This window comes from Uranotaenia lowii, chromosome 1 (genome assembly GCF_029784155.1).
Source record: "Uranotaenia lowii strain MFRU-FL chromosome 1, ASM2978415v1, whole genome shotgun sequence".
In the NCBI taxonomy this organism is placed as follows: Eukaryota; Metazoa; Arthropoda; class Insecta; order Diptera; family Culicidae; genus Uranotaenia; species Uranotaenia lowii.
Window position 1 is genome coordinate 55,975,500 of NC_073691.1, and position 18,574 is coordinate 55,994,073.

Genomic DNA, 18,574 nt, shown 5'->3' on the forward strand with positions numbered 1-18,574 from the left:
TTTTATTTAAATCTTCTTAGAAGGTTCTAAGATGCAGGTGAAAGGACCTTAAAATTTAAAAATGAAATCTTCTATTTTATGCTACAAACATTATGTTCTTCAGTTGAGCGAGCGGCTTAAGAACACCGGCAAAAGGATTCCTGTATCAAATTTCAAGGATTTTTTCGGCACTTCTTGGTTTGGCAAGGTCTGTGAAACGCAACCCCCGTCAAGGGGAAGAAATAAGAATAATCGTCTCTAGATATTTACTTTTTTTTTATTTCGGCATGATTATGGCACCTTCTTTATTTCACTGGGGGTAGTCGGTTGATATACACTACAAGATTTCGAGGGGGGAAGGAAATGTCTGTTTGTTTGATCGCGAAATGGAGCAGTTGAGTTCGAGAGATTCCTCTGCTCAGAGTGTGGGTCTTAAGGCTACAAGTTTAAGCATAATTTGTTATAGTTTTGTTTTGTTTGATATTTACGTATTAGTGTTAGCGGGTTAGCGATTTCCGATTACGATTGGATAAGGAAGCTAGGAGGTTTAACTTGTTTTTTTTGTTTTTGTCTGTTCGTTATAAATTTGATTCCTATTTTTTGTGGTTCATATATTTCCATTTTTTTCTCTTCTCAGATTGTTGTAGCTATTCTGAAGATGTGGATCACATCGTTATTGCTGATTTACAACTTAGATCAATTATACATAATGAAACCCCTTTACTTTGTTTCAATCATACATACACATGAACGGATGATCAACATTATTCTGGAACCATTTGAATCTGTTCTACTAATATCCTAATGATAAAGTTTTCCACTATTTACAAAAATATTTCATCCGATTCAACTAGATCATAATCAATTACGTATTCAAAGGTTCTAACTGGAAACATGCTTGTCCTATTTTGATTGTTTTCCTGTTTTAACTACACTAAATTCTGTACAATGAAAAAAGGAAAAATTATTTTAAAAAATCAGGAAACGAAACTTACACAAAAAATCGACTCAAAAAAGTACGTCTATGTTACACAATTGATTACACGATAAGCCTCGATTCATCCGGGGACCTCAAAAAATCTTACAGATTAATGAATGTATATTATTCCTGTCCCTCGCCACAGGGACCTCCCCCGCTAGCTCCAGAGGAAGTGGACGAAGATCCACCGTTGGCATGTTCACCCTGTTGTTCCTGTTGATCCTGCAAAACCGTCGGCAGGTATCCAGTTCCGGCGTACGGGGCCGAGAGAAACCGCTTGGCTGCGTGGGCCTGGTGTGCTTGCAGGAACGAAGAGTAGCTGCGGCTTACGGCTGGCGCTCCGAAGGCTCCCGGCGGGAGCAGCGGGGAAAAGGCAGATTTCATGGCGAACGGGGAGGTCGGATTCGGGAGACTGATGGGAAGACAGAGAAAGGAACAAATTAGTGATCAAATAGATAATAGAAAAAAAAAAAAGTGAAAGTGTATTGCCAGATAAGGGACTTTAGGCTAACAACCTACTGCTCCTGATACCTTATATTGTTACAGAAACTGAGAGAAGAAATAACCGAATTGGAACTTTGGCAACGACTTTTAGCATGAAAACACGGACTACAATTGGAACTTGGAATGTTTTGACCCTTGCCCAGCCAGGAAAGCTGGCTCAACTTGCTAGAGAAGCTAGCCCCCTCAAGCTAGAGATATTGGGACTGAGCGAAGTCCGTTGGCCTAACACTGGAGAACACAAGACACAGTCCGGGCAAGTACTGCTTTACTCTGGCATACGAGGAGAACATGCTACTCGGGAACGAGGAGTTGGTTTCCTGTTAAGCCCGCAGGCCCATGCGGCCCTCATAAGATGGGAACCGATAAACGAAAGAATAATCGTAGCCAGATTCAGAACACGGGTTAGAAACCTTACAATGGTCCAGTGTTATGCGCCAACTGACGTTGCCGATTTGCAGGAGAAAGAGCAGTTTTACAGTCAATTGAACAGCGTGGTTGAGAGAATTCCGAAGGGTGACATTCAAATCCACTTAGGCGACTTCAACGCAAAGATTGGCTCCGATAATCAGGACTTTGAGCGCATCATGGGGCGCCATGGTCTAGGACAGATCAGCGAAAACGAAGAGCTGTTTGTGAATTTTGTGGCAACAACTACATGGTGATCGGTGGATCGGTATTCCCCCATCGACCAGCACATAAGGTCACTTGGGTATCCCGAGATGGCCGAACAGAAAATCAAATTGACCACATCTGCATCAGTCGAAAATGGAGAAGGAGCCTTCTTGATGTCCGCAACAAACGAAGCGCAGACATTGCATCCGACCATCACCTCGTCCTTGGCGAGATACGACTGAGGGTTGCGCGTGTCCAACGGCGCGAGGAGAAAGTCGGGTGTCGATACGACGTCCGCCGGTTGGAGAATCCAGAGGTGAAAAGGGCATACGTTGAACAGCTAGAATCCCGAGCCTCGGAACTGCCGACAGACGGAACAGTCGAAGAACAGTGGTGTGGAATCAAGAATGCCTTTATCACGACGAGCCATGGTACTCTCGGTAAAGTTTGTGGAAGACGAAGTGAATGGATGTCGGATGAAACCTGGAGGATGATCGATGATCGGAGAAAGGCGAAAGTCGGAATTGAGCAGGCATGTACCGGGTCAGCCAAAGCAGCCGCCCGCTTACGATATGCGGAGCTGGAAAAGGCAGTTAAACGAGCTTGTAGACGAGACAAGAGAGCCTGGACAAACTCCCTAGCCGAAGAGGGAGAAAGAGCCGCCGCCATTGGAGATATCCGATTATTATATGATATTTCTCGCCGCCTTAGTGGTGCAAGGACTAATGCAAGAATGCCGCTGAAAAACCGAGCAGGTCAGCTGCTGACAGATCGAACAGATCAGCTCAAGCGTTGGACTGAGCATTTTGATCAACTTTTCCGAGTTACAAATAGCAATGGCCAACAGAACCCGCAGCTCGAGGCGCCCACAGTAAGTCGCATTAATGGCGTCAACTCGGAAGCGCCCACGCTGGCTGAAATAGAAGCGGCAATCAAGGACATGAAATCCAACAAAGCGCCTGGAATCGATTGCATTCCTGCTGAAATGCTCAAAGCCGACCCTGCCTTGTCAGCACAAATGTTGCACCGTCTTTTCGCTGACATTTGGGATACTGCAACATTCCCGGCCGACTGGATGCAGGGTATCCTCGTAAAGGTCCCAAAGAAAGGAGACCTAACAGAGTGCGGTAACTGGCGTGGCATAACTTTGATCTGTACAACCCTTAAAGTACTCTGCAAAGTGATCCTGAACAGGATCCAGGAGAAAATCGACGCTACACTCCGACGGCAACAAGCTGGATTCCGATCCGGACGATCATGTGTGGACCACATCACAACGCTACGAATAATACTGGAACAAATCAACGAATTCCAGGACTCTCTTCTGCTGGTGTTCGTTGATTTCGAAAAAACATTTGACCGACTGAACCACGAAAACATCTGGGCTGCTCTTAGACGACGAGGGGTCCCAGAGAAACTAGTCCATCTCATCGAAGCACAGTACGAGGCATTTTCGTGCAAGGTCTTACACGACGGTGTCTTGTCCGAACCAATCCCGGTAACTGCTGGAGTGAGACAAGGATGTATTTTGTCACCGCTGCTTTTTCTCATCGTAATGGATGAGATCTTGACTGGATCGATTGACTGTAGACCAAACCGAGGATTGCCGTGGAATCCTTCAACCATGGAGCAACTGAACGACCTTGACCTGGCAGACGATATTGTTTTGCTCGCCCAAACACAACAAGACATGCAGAGCAAACTCGACGACCTCACCGAAAGCTCCAAGGCAGCAGGTCTCAAAATCAATGTCGGAAAGACCAAGTCGATGGAAATCAATACAGAAAATCGTTCCAATTTCGTGGTAGCTGGACAACAGGTTGAGACAGTGGAGTGCTTCCAGTATCTTGGTAGCCAGATTACGCCTGATGGTGGTACCAAGAAGGACATCGAAACCCGGATCAGAAAAGCCCGATTTGCGTTTGCGAGTCTCCGAAACATCTGGCGGTCACGCCAGATCTCTCTACGAACTAAGATCCGAATCTTCAACTCAAACGTCAAATCCGTATTGCTGTACGGGTGTGAGACTTGGTGCACATATGCGGTGACGACGCGAAAACTGCAAGTTTTTGTGAATCGGTGCCTGCGGAACATCATCCGCGCTTGGTGGCCTGGCAACTGGATCTCAAACGTTGAACTTCATCGCCGGTGTCATCAAAAGGCGCTAGAAATCGAGATTCGGGAACGTAAGTGGAGATGGATTGGGCACACGCTGCGAAGAGATGAAAACGAGATTTGCAGAGAGGCGCTTGACTGGAATCCAGATGGGCATCGAAGAAGAGGCAGGCCCAAAAGCTCGTGGCGGCGAAGTCTAGCCGCTGAAATCCGCACAGTTGACGAGAACCTTGGCTGGCAGCAAGTGAAGACGCTGGCTCCGGATCGCCAGCAGTGGAGATCTTTTATCTCAGCCCTATGCGCCGGTCAATCGGCGCTGGACCCTTAGGTAGGTAGGTAGGTATTGCCAGATAAGAAAATAGGACTTACTTCATACTCGAGTGTAGGCCATCATCGCCGCAAAGCATGGCCTCCATGGCCTGGACAACGTCACCTCGGTACCGTTGCAGCAGTTGTTCCACCTCGGTTCTGCGCCGGTTTGGGAAAACTCTGAAAGTTATGGTTAGGAAAAAATGTTATAATTATTGATTTCGTTAAATTTTCGTTTAAACAATTTAAAATTAGAAATTTTGGATGGAAAAGGTCTGAAAGGCTGTACAATATTTCAGAACGAAGCTATTTTTAGAAGTTTGCATAATGTAAGTAAATCGTAAAGCTGAAGTGAAAACAATTTTATTAATAAATAAATTGTAAAATGATTCTTTTCTCAAAATCAAAAATTTCACATAAAAATAAAATCCGCGCAATTTAAAACGCTGGTTTGCACTTCCTCTTTCTTCAAATTGGTGGAAAAATATTCAAGTTTCTATCATGTTTGGTGAAGGTGAAAGTAGCAGAGCGATGCAAATTTGTAGAAAATACTTCAGGTGAGAAAACGGGTCAGACTTAACGAAAAACGTTGTTTGGCAGATTTGGAGGGATTCGTTATGAATCGTTCTATAGAAAAAATAATCCATTAACAAATCTCACTGATAAACAAAACAACCTTTAGAGGAACTGAACGATTGGTGTATCACGTTTATGATACACCATTTTCTAGCTATTCATTGTCAGCAAAATAGAAGTACCAAACTGACCATGTCATAGCCCATGTGGAGTCCCGGGTCTAGACCTTATTAAGATCCAAATCCAGACTGCCACACAACTGACTTGATAGCTTGCTACACTCTACAAAGGTCAATTGTGCTATCGATTGCTAAACATCGTCGGTTGAGTTGGGCTCTCATATATTGTCTGTATGGTCTGTATGGTGGGAGCGCAAAGACGATTTATATCAAGATACCACAGCCCATAGCCAACGAAACGCATAGGCATACTCCTTTGAAAAAAAGGCATGAATTGGTTCGAGCCCAACAAGCTGCACGAATGGAAATGCCTGAGCTTGATTCAAAATGTAATTTGTTCAATTTATTGTTAGTCTATATTTGTTCTTGTTGAAATGAACGATTCAACGCAGATTTCAGTGGTGGAATAGAATTATCGTTTATTCACTTTCTTTGTTATGTCACAAACAAAAGCGATAGCCGTTAACATTGCTACACTGAAGTAATATCCTTACTTATTAATGTACCCAATTATGTGTGATATTCTGAGCTAACCACTCAGAATATCTGGCATCACTGCTGCGTTACCACGAACCTAGTTTGACTTGTTTGGCTTCACAGTGTGATGTTGTAAACATTTGTACCGTGTACATCATCATCAGCTGTCATCAGCAATGACTGCATTCCCAGCAAACATAACTTCGCATTAAAAATGTCAGCTCAACTCGTTAACAATGTTAATGCGAATCGTAATTCCTACCAAACCAAGTAAATGATCGTAAAAATGGTTAGTTAAAGTCTACCGACTCGTATATGACAAAATTGCGCCATGTTTGCGAATTTGTCTCCCGCGTGCGGGATTCAAGTGAGAAAACAACCTTGTTGTTCTCTCTGCGATTAGCAGTGCAACCAGATTTCTAAAAATCAGAGGGTCCATTTGGTTAAACTATCCAATGAGAGAAGCAGCAAATATTGTCGCTGGCAACGGTTTGCATGCATTGAGAGCAAAACTTGCGCTCTCTCGCATACTGTCAGGATGTTCGGTAAAAGGTGTTGTATATCGTCCAATTTTTACAACACTTATCGCATAAGCCAGAAGTTAAAAATATGTATGTATATTGCCTCCACTTTAGTACGTAAATGCTGTTTTTTCGAGTTATATAAGATGATTTTATAATGTATATGAAGCGTATAGCAAAGTTTGTTGAGAAATATACCTACAAAAATGTTTGCTGGGTTGTTACTTTGTTTTCAACAGGTTATGGGCCCAGATACCTACGTCTAAAAAATTGGAAAACGAGTAAGTGGGTGCTCTCAATACTTGCGGTTAACAAGTTCATCAGCTACCAGCGCAGAAAGATCAGCCAGGTCGAGGGGCATCCAGCTGATAGATGACTGTCAGCGCAGAGACCAGCCAGCGAGATGTCTCAGGCCAGCCAGGAAGTTTCTTCAGAGGGAGATTCGTGGACCGAGAGGGTCTCGATGCCGTCACGAGCCACGCTGTGGTTAGCAAGCGCGAGCTCACGTCCGACGACGGGGAGGGTGCTGAAAGCCGAGAGGGTTATTCTCGTGCTTTGGTTGTGAACTGTGGTCAGCAGTAATAAGCTGATCCAAGCGCAGAGGCGACGGGATGCTCCAGGTCATCCAAAAGTTGCCTCTGGAGTTCGAGGCCGGGAAGTCGGGTTCCGAGAGGGTTACTCTCGATGCCGCCACGAGCTGCGCTGCCGTTAGCAGCGTGGTTTAATTTCCGACGGCCAGAAGGAGGACTCTCGGGATCTGGAACCAGGATTGGTCAGATACGAATGCTCCAGATGGAGGATTAGCCCGCATTGGAGATTGGAAGAAGCTGTTTGCCGAGAGGGTTACTCTCGTAATGTGGTGCTACGTAGCAATTAGCACGCGTAAACTGATTCAAGCTTGCAGTACGATTTTTCTGTGGATTTGGAGGAAGTGCAACGCAGTGCATCAGAGACGGATTGAAGGCATACTGCAGAACGTTGCCATCCGGCTTTTTGGATCGCTCAAAGCGTTGGAGCAACACTCCATGAAGCTGAAAACCGATAAGATGAATCTCGGACTTTGGAGCTGATTCTTGGAATCATCGAGAAAAAAGCCGTGTTAGCCTAAAGATTATGTTTTTCTAGGGTTACCCGAACGCTACTAGCGAAACATGCTGAACGTTTGCACGTTGAGGTTATCAGTCACCAGAATCAACGAAAGCCACGATTCGTCATCGATTCGTCAGCACATGGTGCGAGACGAGAGCTATTACGAGAGTTGTAACCATCGGCTAATCTACTGCTCAGTGGAGCAAGAACCCCCCTGTAGCCTCAGGGTCGGCAATCGTAAAAAGGAATCGCGGATTCAAGGAAACACTTTGAATTGGTCAGAGAACTCCCACTTTATTTTCCCGAAATCGTAACGCACTAACGTGACTCTGGGCGAATGGCTTTTTGTTGGTTCACTTCCCCCGATATGAGGATTTTCCCCAAGTAAAAAAAAACTGTTCTAACTCGTGTTGCCGAGATGACAATGGTGTCGGGTGCTGTGGGGTGTTGTTGGCTCGATTACCTTCTCGCGTCTTCCCGACGGTTGGTAAAAGGGATCCAAGGATCTCTTGGTGGGTTGTGACAACGAAGGACGAACACGCTGGGTATCGGCTTGTAGTTTACGACATGCGCAGTTTGGGTGGGCGATTCTCTGAATGGCGACCTCAAAGGTAAACCTTCGGTGGATCGACAGATGAAGCTGATGGTATTATTCAGCTAAAACTTAGGGGTCCTTAGGCGCATGATGGGATTCGGAAATGGATTAGTCGGACGCCGGGTACGGGGTTTAAAATGGCGGTTACCTTGTTAGCTGTGTGTCCCAGATAACTCGCTGGATTGCCTACTGGTTGATTCTTGGTGATGTCGAAGTCTCGAATTTATGGTTCCAAGTGAGCCTGTTTTTGAGCTAGGCTATTGATCCCTTACTCCGGTCATAGACATTTACGGTCCGTCCAATAATTTTCCTTACGCTTACGCTTCGATGCGTTAGCGTTACTATTACCATAACGCGTCCTTCAGCTCTACCTGGTGTCGACTAGTGGTGTGTTTCTCAATTTTAACTATGATTCTCACTACACTCAACAGTAAACTAACGCTCTCGTTACAGAGTAGCGGTGGCGACGATGACGTTGATGGCCGTCAATCCTGAACCGACCCAGAGAAGAGGTCAGCGAACAGGAGAAGTTACTCGACGCTACGTGCCTAACGTAGCCGCTGATAATGGGGAAGAGGAACTTCGAATCGTCAAGTTATTACCGAGCAGCCGTTCAAAGAATTGATCGGTTGTCTACATGCGCGGTCCTATGGGGGGGGTGATCGGGGTGATCACCCCCCCCAAGCGACAAAAAACCGTTACGAAGTACTCGCAAACGCTGGACTTTATATAAAAACTAAAAACTTTTCCTAGTAGGTGTACTTTTGAATTCTCAAAATTTTCCACTCCGTGGGGGGGTTGTTCAATAAAAGAATTTATTAATCACTTAATAGCTGAAAATTGAAAAAAACTTTAAGCAGCTGTAACTTGCCAAACTTTAAGCAGCTGTAACTTGCAATTCCCTGGACCGAATTTCACCAAATAACTTTTGTTGATGTACTTACAGCGTTGAATTCGAATTTGCAGACCATATACGCTGTCGGCCATAAGTTTGGGATCACCCCCTTTGACTGAATGTGACTTAAACTTGGCCTAAAGTTGGAAAATTTCCAAAAAATCGCACTTTATATTTAAATCCGATCAGTTCAGGGTTGGGTGTACCGAATTTTCAAATTTGAGTTGCATTTGAATCTTTTTTCATAAATTTCAAAACACATTTTTTTTAAATTTGGTGCTAAAAATTTGCATAGTGCAGAGCTACTTCAGTTATCGATCAAAAGTTTGGGCTCACCCCTCAGTACGGTGTATGGGGATCATGCGAAACATGCAATTTAATTTCGTGCGTATCTCTGTCATCAAACAACGTTTCGCTAATCTGATAACTTATCTTTAATGCTCATTAGTTTTTTTTTTCGCTTTTTGGCTATTTAGTGAAAATGTTTTTTCAGACTAACTTCGTTATAACTTTAGCTACAGTTTGCAAACTTGTTTCGTCCATAACTTTTTTATCTTACAAGTTAGACAAGTTGTTGAAACTTTCAAAATTAAGTAAATTAAGTAAGAAATGGTAACGATTAAGTTGTTCTGAGACCAAATTATGATTAAAATTATAAAAATAAATTTCAATAATGGGGATTTTATGGTAATAAAAAATTACATTAAAAATACAAAACTTAGATTAATGGTTGAAACTTGATATCAGTTATGCTTCAAATTCTATAGAAAGCACGAAAAAATAATGTTTTTCACCTGTTTTGATTATTCTTGCATAAGGATTCTAAATACACTGGAAATACTACTTCTGAAAGAAGAGGTGATGGATGAAATCTGATTAAAATTCTAGTTCAGAAATTTATTTCCAAAATCAGTTTTCAAAGTATAGACTACAAAAACTTGCTATGACTGACTTGGGAGGACTCAAGGCAATCGCTCAAGTTGAGCATTCGGAAGACATTTTTCTAATTTTTGACCAACACGGCTGGATTGCAAAGATTCGGACTAATTAAATCGCCGATACTGTTTTAGCTCATCCACACAATAATATTTGAAATTTTGAGTAGAAATCCAGCTTAATAATTTAGGTTAAAAATCCACTCTGAATCTGAAAGTATAGTTATTTCGATTGCAATTGATTTGGCTTTTCACTAAAATATTGAAATAGTTTAAAATTTCAGAAATTAACTCTATATTCAATATTCTTTTATTTTATTCAAACATTATACAACAAGTTTAGAAATATGGAGAGCATGAAGAAAAAATACATATTTTCACTATTTCTTTGGATTTAGTTACAATAAAATAAAAATCTAGCTTGAAATTCAAGAAAAACAAATAAAAATGAAGTTCCAAAAGCTTCATATCAAAGAATGTGATTTTGATGATCTTTAGAATTCAATTTTTATTTAAAAATTGAAGAATTGGAGCAAGAATTAATAATAATTCGATACTTTCGAACCACGATTTTGCAAAATACTTCAGAAAAATAATTAAACATTCAGTTTTTGATTCAGAGCACTTAATAACGAAAACTTTTCTCAAATGATTGTTTTGGAATTGTTGCAAAATGAGAATCATTAAAATTTTCGTGGGGTACGCTCGTACGCTGATATTGAGATGCCTAGTAAAAATATTATGGAAAACTTGAAAATTTTTTTTACATTTTCTTCTACGAAAATGTTTGTTTAATTTTCACTTGTGAAATGACATTTATATCGGGAAATTCTTTAAAGAATTTTTAAAGTTATAATTTTTGAACTACCAACTGTAAAAGTTACGAAAATTATCTTTTTATCAACACTTTTTCGCAGTGAACATCTAATATTCGCAGATTGTTTTATAAAAGGATATCAAAACAAGTGTATTGAGAAAAATTGTTAAAAGTTTTCACTATTTTTCTCTAATGTCAAATTTTTTAAATTACAAACCTATAACTATACAAACCTACAAAATACAAGTCTTATTTGCAACTGAAAACCCACCCCCCCCCCTCCCCCCTCCCACTTTGTTTCACAAAATAAACGTTAAATAAACAGATATTTACGAACCTTCGTTATGACTGATTTTTGAAAATTTAGAAAATCACCCCCCCCAAGAGCCAACTCTAGGACCGCCCCTGGTTGTCTACAATACCTGGCGACATCTTCGAGGCCAGATATCTGTGCTGCGGTTAGCGCACTGAGCAAGGCGGATAGCCACTGACTGGTGAGGCCTGTAGCGTATTCTGCTATACCTTCGACGTATGATCGAAATGGCGTCGGTATATAGAAGAAACGCGAAACCGGAAGCACTTATTATGGATGCAAATTATGCCGATGATTCCGATCATCTTTATCGGGTCACGCATACATGATCTTTGGAAATCTAATTTCGTGGCAACGCGGACCCCTCAGCGGATGAAGCATTTGGATGTGAAGTATGCTTTCATCAGAGAGATCGTAAGAGATCGTCTATTGAAGGTGAGGCATGATCAATTTACGAATTGAGGGGAGGTTTTGAAACTCACCGTTCTGTTCGGATCCTGCTGCACGCTCGTTTTTTATAACCATTTTCGAGTTTTTTCAACCGGTTTCGGCTTTTCTCTTTGAACTTCGAAAATTTTTGTTTTTTAACCATAGCCAATCGTTGAATTTCAACCATTTAGAATGTTCTACAGAAAATTTGCAAAATGGTTAAAAATTCAGCATTTTACTGACTGAAAATTTATCTTTGTTTTTGTTTTCTTCGTAAATTTTGTAGCGCGTCAGTTGTTTCGGTTTCGGTTTTTCCTGCTTTTTTACGGTATCGTCAAGTTTACTACAAGAAATAGGGAAATATGAGCTGCTAGCTCCAATGAAACAATTGTATTGTAAGTATCGATGTGGTGAAAGGTTAATCTTAATAAAGTCGGTATCTGATTATATCGAATATTTAGGTCAAGCGATCCGGTTCCGAGTGCTCGCCTTGGAAGAAAATAGGAAGAGCAATCCTCCTCCGCGACTGAGAAACTGGAAACAGAAAATTTTCGACCCGGATGCAGGATAACAATTTCAAGATATTTCTAACGGTAAGTTTTTTTAGCTAAAAAATGAATCTAGTTGGGCTTGTCTGGGAAAGTTAAAGGAATGGTCTTCCGGCTCCCTGATATTGAGAAAAAGCCCCCACTAAAACGATCGAATTTTGTGGTTGGTCTAAGGTTCAGTTGAAATAGTTCGTACGAATCTGACCACGCAAGTTCCGATCGGCCTGAGACAATGCAGGGATAAGTTTAGTATCCAAATAAAATTTGATTTATTTCTTTTAATTTTAGGAACGATGCGAATTTCAACAAAGGCTCATTATGTGGCATTTAGCACAGTTGATTGAAGAGCCATTCCGGAAAACTTCCGACGATGATGAATTCAAATTAAGCTGGTTTGTCTACTCCTGGTTCAACTTTGATGGTGCTTATAAACTCATCATGAGACTCACCGGAACGTGGAAGGACTGCAAAAATAAATTCGGGGTTTCGTACTGAACCGGATGGATGCCACTTTTTGGCTGAATCAGTAACTTCAGTTGTTACAATACATTCTAGAATTCTGAGAGGATCAAATCAACAGAGACTACATATATACTTAACGATTGTTTCAGTTAGTACCCGTTTTTCACCTAAGTGCCGTTTGATCTTCCATTTTGTTGAATGTTCATGTAAAAGTCCTCAATACCGGTATTACCGGTTTAGGGAAAATGGCTCTTTTTCTTCACGTAAGATTCGAGTTGACTTTAGACTATTCGATGGAGTGTATTCGAAAAAAATGCAACACTTTGTTTCGTGAATAACTTTCAAATATATTAATGGAAATGAATGACATTTTCAGCGTAGCTGCCTAATAATATTATGTTCACATGTGCAAATTTTTATGACGTTCGGTCAAGTGGTTTTTGAGAAAACGACCTATTTAAAAAGAAATATTTTGTTCTTTTTTTGGGGCACCACTCGAGCCATCTATAATGTAAGCTAAGAATCTTCCTTTTTCAAATACCTAAAAGCTTTTTATTGCGTTTTCTATTTCCTGATTTACTCGATATTTTTTTATTTGGTTGAAATTGTGGCAAATTCGGCCGATTGTCCACCTTCGGCACAAAAACAAAAACTGCACCACAGTTTTAGCTTAATGGCATGATTCCAAATCCAACCAAAACATAGTATAAACTTGATAGAACCTTTTGAATTGCAATGCAGGGAAAACGATTGCATTTGGAGGCATTCTTCTTTGTATATTTAGTCATTTATCGTGTCAATAGTTATTAAACACTGACTGATTTGCAGCTTTCACAGATCATCAGTCGCCTTAAGCACTAGACATCATTTTCTTCAATTTTTTCTCGTTATTTAACTTCGGAAAATATAGGCAAGACTTGTCAACGAAAAGTTTCTGGCTGGAAACATTTCAGGAGCCTTCTAAAGAATTCGTTTTGCTGTTCACTAATTTTTTTTTTTTTTTCAAAATATCACCCCGCTAGCGGTCTAAATACTTTGTGCACGAATTGAACACCGTATTTTGTTTACCCCGGTGGGTAAATTTTCTACCTTCTAGTTAGGAATTCAGGCCTGTTTATTAGTCAGCTAGATGAACCAGTCAGGAACCTTTTACCTTTTTTTCACTTTCCCATTGAAATTTTCAGATTACGCTTGATAAAACCTCTTACATTGCTTGACTTCATGGAATTAATCATCTTCATTTTAATTCAAATTTTAGCTCACTGTTAGATTCACTTAGTCACCTTAAACGTTTTACCATATGAACTTTGGTCGAAGAGTTGATTTCCAGCTATTTTTGGGTCTCTCACTGAGATACGCTTGAAGTTTTTTCGATCCTGCCAAAAATCTTTTGTCAATAAGTATCTAAACGCTATCTCGAAAATCGCTTCACAGATTGTTCCCAAATTAGCATACATTACATTACTAAGATGCTTAGCAGCCGCAGTTCGTGGCGTAGAGGATAGCCTTCAAGTCTTCTAAGCCAACGAACATGAGATCGAATCCCGATCACGGCATACATAGTACACTTTCTGTGGGTTTCTGATTTTAGCATTTGTAAGATGCTAGCCATCATATCCTCGAAAGTTGTACAATTAGAGTTAAGTAAAAAGGAATCTCTTCGAGGAAACATAAAATTTCATTGAAATTTTTTGTGTGTTTGTGTTCGTTCACTAAAAATTTCATCAATTTCCATCCATGCATCCAAACGTTATTCACAAAACAAAGTTTTGCATTTTTATCGAATACACTCCTTATAATCACCGATTTGCAATAACGATCCATGAACAATCTTCTAAGGCGCTTCAAGGTCCGTATTTCTGGGGTTTTCTTAACCAATTTACCATGGTCAATGATCTTGACTAACAGGAACTAACAGGAATAGATTGGTTTGATGGAAACTGATAATCAAAGAAGTCAAAGAATTCAGCTTGGTTGCTTGACTTTTGCTAATAAATCTCAAATATCATATTTCTGATATGAAAAATTGCTCTTTTGCTGGACACCTTTCAGTCAGAAAATCAAACGAGAATTTCATCGGATTTTATGAAAAACTTCCACAATCTTTGACTCATTAGATGTCGTCAATCAACCCTAAGACACACTCATGTTCTGGAAAATTTGAACCGAGAATTCTAAGAAACTGGAATGTCTTATTTGTAACTTAAGACATTTTTCGAATTTTCCACATTTCTGGAGATACCTTAAAAAAGTGTAGTTAGAGATCAAAATGCCCGAGAGACGCAAAAAAATCCAAATTCTAGAAGATAAACATCAATCAGTTTTCGCTCGATTTTTAGGTCGCGATAGCTTTTGGAGAACTTAAATGTGTGTGAGCTGAAAAATTCCTCAGGTGTTTGCACTGTTTCGTCAAACTATAGCTCACGAATGATTTTTTCAGAGAAAGTGACTCGTGTAATCATTAAGAGTGATCATCAAGATTGTGATGTACCTAATAAGGCGAACTTTTGAAACCACATCATTCAAATACCTTTAAAAATTCGTCATGACAATCTCTGAATAAATTTGAAGATACTCACCTAAGCAAAACATCCACCGGGGACCGGGTACTGGTTGGCGACCCGCCAACGCCAAGCCCGTGCTGATACTGTGGAACCTGCCCGTGATAGGGCAAAAAGCCCAAACTAGCCATCGATCCACTTCCGGCGATCCCATTCGCTAGCACCCCATTGAGCCCCAATCCTACTGGAGGCGATGCCCGATCCGAGGGTGAAACCGATTTGTTGTGCACACTATCGCCACCTCCATTTCCATTGCCATTGCCATTGTTGGAAGTAGACGTATCCTTCTTCAGGCTTAGATTCTCCGGCGCAACCGAATCATCCGGTGCCGAATCCACATCCAGATCCGATTCCGGCGAGCTGGGCGGGCCATTTCGGGACGGGGACATCTTCATGGGCAACGAAAAGAGCCCCCCTTTCAGGCGCGGGCTGCTCGGGGACGATTCCGATCCGGTGTCGTGGTCCGTTTCCGTCGAGAGACGTTGCCGTTTGGATCCTGCCGGGAGAAGGGTAAAAAATGGGAGTTAAAAAAGGATGATGAGTAAGCGAAACAAAGTTTTATGATTGCAGACTTTCAGGGGTTTTTTTTTTAGATCAACGCCAAAAAGTAATAAAACTGTCATCATCAGGCTTCATTTTTGTTTCCAAAGTTTATCTATTCCAGGGTTTGGAAAAAAAACTAGTTTTTTTCATTGGTAACATTACACAGCGTTATTTTTCAGGATTAAAACAACGGAATTAAAGAATAGGTAAATCAATCCGTAATTTACGTTTCAAGTTGAACACTAAAGTTTTTCAAGTAGAAAATTAAACAGCACCTTCAAAGAGCCGGACAAATTTCAAGCATAATTTTTGGTATGACGGTAAAGAAAAACAAAAATGGTTTTTTTTTCTGACGGTCGCCACAAAAAGTGTCCGTTGGTCTTCATTTTCATTGGTTCATTCATGTGTGGGATTCGTTTGAGCAAATTTATTAAACGATGGTCAGGCTCGGACGTCGTCGTTGTTGTTCCTGGTGATTTCCGGTTCGTTTCACCCGGATGGCGGATTAGCAGTGGTCAAGTAGCGGCCAACGACGGTCAGAAAGCCGCAACTAACTATGGTCCGCCAATGGGAATTGAGAGTGTAATACAAAAATGCAAAACAGCACCAAGGAATGAGGTTTTATTTTGAAAGGATAACGTAACGAGCGAAATCCGTCGGACAAAACGGAGCTCGTTTTGGAGGAATTGAATAGATGTAATCTTCCGCTAAGTCGCTAAGAACCCACGGTTCAAGAAGCAAGCACAAAATCGCCGTCTGAATGCCGCGTTAACTTTCAAGAGGATTTGAAATGAATTTCTGCAAGAAATCTGCCGTTGGTTTGAGAAAAATCTTTCCAGTAAAAATAAAAAATCTAAGTATTTTTTTCCCTTTTCAAAAATTAATAAAACAATTTAAAACGCTGATTCGTCTTGAAAAACATATTTTTATAAGTAAACTGCAACTCTTTTCATGCAATTGACTCAGTTGATTCAAATTTCAAGAGCACACCTTTCAAGTTGTGAAAGAAATATCAATTCCCTAGTTGGCCACAGAAAACTAGAAATTTGCAACTGTCATCCGCATGTGACACTTCATCTCTCATCTCGCTCAAGGAAAAAAACAAATATTGATACATAAGCGGATCTTTCCCGCTTATTTGCCTGCTCGCTGCTCAAGATTTGAAAGTGCATCCAGTTGAATCAGCAGTCAAAGAAACGGAAACCGCAACAGTTTATTCAATCACAATAATGGAAACACGATAGAAATGTCGCGTTTTTTTTACCGGGAGCTTTCTCAAGGAGCTGTTGAAGATGTCAATCAAAGCAGGCCGGTAGACAGTTGAACTGTAACATGTAGGTAACTGTCAGGTATTTAAGAATGGAATATTCCGTCATTGATTGGGAAGGTTCGGAGCGAGACGCAGGAATGAAGCATGATCAGCGCAACTTGGTGAATGAGTTTCTTTGGAAGAATGAAGTCAATTTGCATAAAATGAATGTAGTAGTAGACTGAGTCGATTTGGAGTCATTTTTGAATTTTTTAAAACCCTGGGGTCTTGAAAGCTTCTTTTTGGTCCAAAACTCATCCATGATTTTTTGCAGAATTTTTAAGTAACGTTTACATGAGTAAATTTGAAATTTTAGGTTTGTATGGGAAAATTGAATATTTTGTACTGAAAAATCAACATCATTTTCGTTTCTTCCGTGGAACCAAGCCAGCTGAAGGTTTTTGTGCCAATTTATAAGTTTCCTAAGGGAAATTTCCCGCTGAACAACGATGTCCAAAACCGTAACTTCGTATCTTATTATGCAAGAAAGTTATTAGCTGTTTAACAGGCGTATGTCTTTTCGCATTGATAAACAATAAATTCAATTAACATCACTGCTGGAGCCTCGCGAAAAACTGCATGAAAAGTAGTCTTGCAATATCTCGCCAGGTACCCAGCAGTGATGCCAATCGAATTTATTATTTATCAATGTCAAAAGACATACCCTCATTCAACGCCTTATAACTTTTTTGTCTATTAAAATACGAAGTTACGGTCTTCGACAAAGTTGTTCAGCGGAAAATTTCCTTCAGGTAATTTGTAAATTAGCACATAAATAAACCATAAGCAGGCTCGGTTCCATAGAAGAAACAAAAATGATTGCGAATTGCGAATTTTAGGTTGTAGAACAGAAAAAGGATAGAATTCAAACACTTTTGAATGTTTTAAGCAATATTGTCGAGAGAATGCATCAGGTTCACTTTGAACACGCAAAATAACATTCACATAGGGAAGATAAAAGCATAATGGCCACCTTAAGGAGGGCGCGTATTAAACCATGGAAAACAGCTATATCATGTGAGTTAGGCCGATGACATAGTGAATACGATGCGATGCGATGCGGTGAATGCGATTCAATGCGGTGAACCACATTTGATGAAAATGTATGAGAATCGCTTAAACCTGACATACTCAACGCGGCGAAGCAGATGTCAATTTGTTCCGCCGCTCGAGTTCGCGTAGGCTGCGTCCGTAAATTTTCCGCCAATTCGCATCGCATCGCACTCACTATGTCATCGGCCTTAGGGGAGATAAGGGCATAACGATCACCCGAGCGATTTAAGCACTCCTATTTTCCATAAATCTTCATGAGGATTAGTTTCATACTTCCTATAGTATTAATTTTTCAACAAAAAAAGAATCTCCTTGTCATCTTTACAGAAATATTAAAAAAAAAAACAACTATAGAATGCTCCAGAAATGAAAAGCACACCTTGAAAACTGTCATTTTGAATCGAATGTTTTTTATTCGAATTCTACTGGCTGCGTCCTTTTGTTTACACATTTCTGTACGTGATAACATCAAAAAAACATTAAGTCTGTGATAACATTTCAAAATGCATGGTCTTGCACCGGAGAAGAGAAAAAGTATCGGGCACAAGAGGTCCACTGTGAGTAGAATCTCATTGGCCAAATAAGTGGATGTGAGCGTCGGAGCGATACGGACAGCTATTAGAAGTATGGTGAACATTGTACATTTGAAGATGCACCGAGAAGTGGTCGAAAATCTGGTCCAGTTGTTATCGAGAAAATGGTCAGAGATGCCTACAAACAGAAACTATCGGCTTCCGTTCGGAATGTGGCAAGAAAAGTCGGGACCTCGACGTC

At 40.7% G+C, this 18,574-nt stretch overlaps 1 protein-coding gene across 1 annotated transcript in view; it reads right to left on the reverse strand.

Annotated features, from left to right (window-relative positions):
- Positions 1 to 267: 267 nt before the first annotated feature.
- LOC129739522 (doublesex- and mab-3-related transcription factor A2) overlaps positions 268 to 18,574 on the reverse strand; it is a 74,478-nt gene continuing 56,171 nt past the window's right edge. Inside the window, exons 5-7 of the mRNA XM_055731003.1 lie at positions 14,914 to 15,391; positions 4,559 to 4,678; positions 268 to 1,370 (exon numbers count right to left, since the gene is read on the reverse strand). Of these exons, the coding sequence (XP_055586978.1) occupies positions 1,082 to 1,370; positions 4,559 to 4,678; positions 14,914 to 15,391 (887 nt within the window). The 3' untranslated portion in view covers positions 268 to 1,081. The remainder of the gene's footprint in view (positions 1,371 to 4,558; positions 4,679 to 14,913; positions 15,392 to 18,574) is intronic.